This window comes from Babesia bigemina, scaffold Bbigscaff_57310, assembly GCF_000981445.1.
Source record: "Babesia bigemina genome assembly Bbig001, scaffold Bbigscaff_57310".
In the NCBI taxonomy this organism is placed as follows: domain Eukaryota; phylum Apicomplexa; class Aconoidasida; order Piroplasmida; family Babesiidae; genus Babesia; species Babesia bigemina.
The window spans coordinates 1,481-3,352 of NW_012236989.1; the positions used below are offsets into that span (position 1 = coordinate 1,481).

The 1,872-nt window shown below is 42.1% G+C and overlaps 1 protein-coding gene across 1 annotated transcript; it reads left to right on the forward strand.

The window, feature by feature from the left end:
• Positions 1 to 336: 336 nt before the first annotated feature.
• Positions 337 to 1,872, forward strand: BBBOND_0000860 (hypothetical protein, conserved; the record flags this gene model as incomplete). Its single annotated transcript, XM_012914931.1, has 1 exon — positions 337 to 1,872. A coding segment is annotated over one exon (1,536 nt), but the record flags the coding sequence as incomplete, so codon positions are not given.

Genomic DNA, 1,872 nt, shown 5'->3' on the forward strand with positions numbered 1-1,872 from the left:
TGACCTCTTTAGACCACAATAATAACTTGTGCCTTGTCACCCTTCCCTTCCCTTCTGACTGAGTCCATCGACTGGTTGATCCAGGTTAGGTATGGGAATGGTGAGGGTGATAAGGGTCTTGACCAGTTGGCCAAAGCTCTGAAAAAGTTGATTGAGGAGGCTATTGAGAAGGCTAAAAAGAGTCTTGAAGCCGAAAAATCTAAACTTGAATGCCCTGTTAAGTATAAGGGAAATGAGTCCACTTGCCAGTATTATGATAGGCTGATTAAGAATGCTAAGGATGCTAAAAATTCAAATCCTTCAAAAAATGGTTTTACTGAGGAACAACTCAATGAAATGAAAAATAAATGCATTGCTTCCCACTCCCGTAATCAGGACTCTGCTACTAAAAAAGCTTTGGAGGACATTGAGTCCAAGTTGAAGCAGGTTAAAAATCTCCAAAAAAATCTTGAAGGATTGACTGACCAAAACAGTTGTCAAAAGCTGTTAGAGAATCTTTGTGCCGGCCTCGAAACCTTCCTCGGCTTCAACAAAGACTCCAAAGGCTACGACGGCTCTGGGATAGTGTACTCCGACTTGGATAGGCTGTGTGACGGGGTGATGGGATTTTTGAGTGGTGTGCTTGGTGCGGTGAAAAACGAAAATGAAGTGATAACTTATGATAATAATCTTCAAACAAAGCTTAAAGATGTACTAGACACCTTAAATACTAAAATTGGCCACGGCCGTGCTGGGCTTGCGGTGTCTGTCGCCGCGGTGAAGGGGTGGTTGGAGGGGTATGAAGGTGAAGTAGGCAAGAAGACGAAAGCAGTAACAGACAATATTACGCATTTAATGAACGATTTGACACGTCACAAAGATAATATTGACAACGAAAAAATGTCTGATCTTTCCACGCAGATTCAAAATTGGACTGCACGCGCCGAGCAGTATAGACTTCACGTCGTAGCAGCGGAGAAGGACATGAAAAATCTTGACTCCAAGTTATTAGGTAAGTTGACTCCGAATATTCAAATGCTGTTTCAGGCCATGGAAACTTTCAAGGAGGCGGCGAAGGTTGAAGGCATGAAGGAGATGTACGATTTGGCAGATGCCAAAATGGATTACATTAAACATTACGTCACAAAGCAAGCTGGAAAACGTTCGGAGGAGATCGAAAATTATTTGAAAGATAGAGTGGGCAAGTTATATATTAAGCTCGATAACATGAAGCAGAATGAATTTAACATGCTGCTACTCTCCTTGGACAAGGATGCTGCGGTTGCATTCAACAAAGTTAATTATAATATGAATAGTATTCTAAATAGATATGGAAAGGATATCGTGAAAGAGGTAGAAGGTATTCTGGCGGCTGCGGGCAGGCTTAAAGGAGAAATTCAAGCTGAGAAGGAGAAACTTAAAATGCAGGTGAAACAGTTGGGTCTCCGTATTGAATTTTTTCGAGGAATTTTTGGAGGCGTTAAAGCGGAGGTGGTGGAAGATCAAAGTGGTATTGAGCATACGTTAAAATTAACTGACGCCATCAAAGGGCTTACCCAGCAGGTTGTCCAAAACGTGCAAGGATATGTTTCAGCCACGTTGCCCAGCGAACTTCAGGCAGCGCTTAGGGAGATGACTGATGGGATTGCTAAGGCTGAGAAGAGTGTCGCGAAGGAAGATGGGCATTTAGATAAGATCGCCAATAAAGCAGAAAGTTATGCAAAATCGTTTGAGGGGGAGGCGTTTGGGAGTATAGTGGAGGAATGGATTTATGAAATTCTGCAGAATGTTATGGTTAAACATTGGTTTGATGCATATGCTAGTAATAACAATGGTAGACTGACTGAATCATATCACAGCGCTGTGAAAACTGGCCTAAGTAGTGAGCAATTT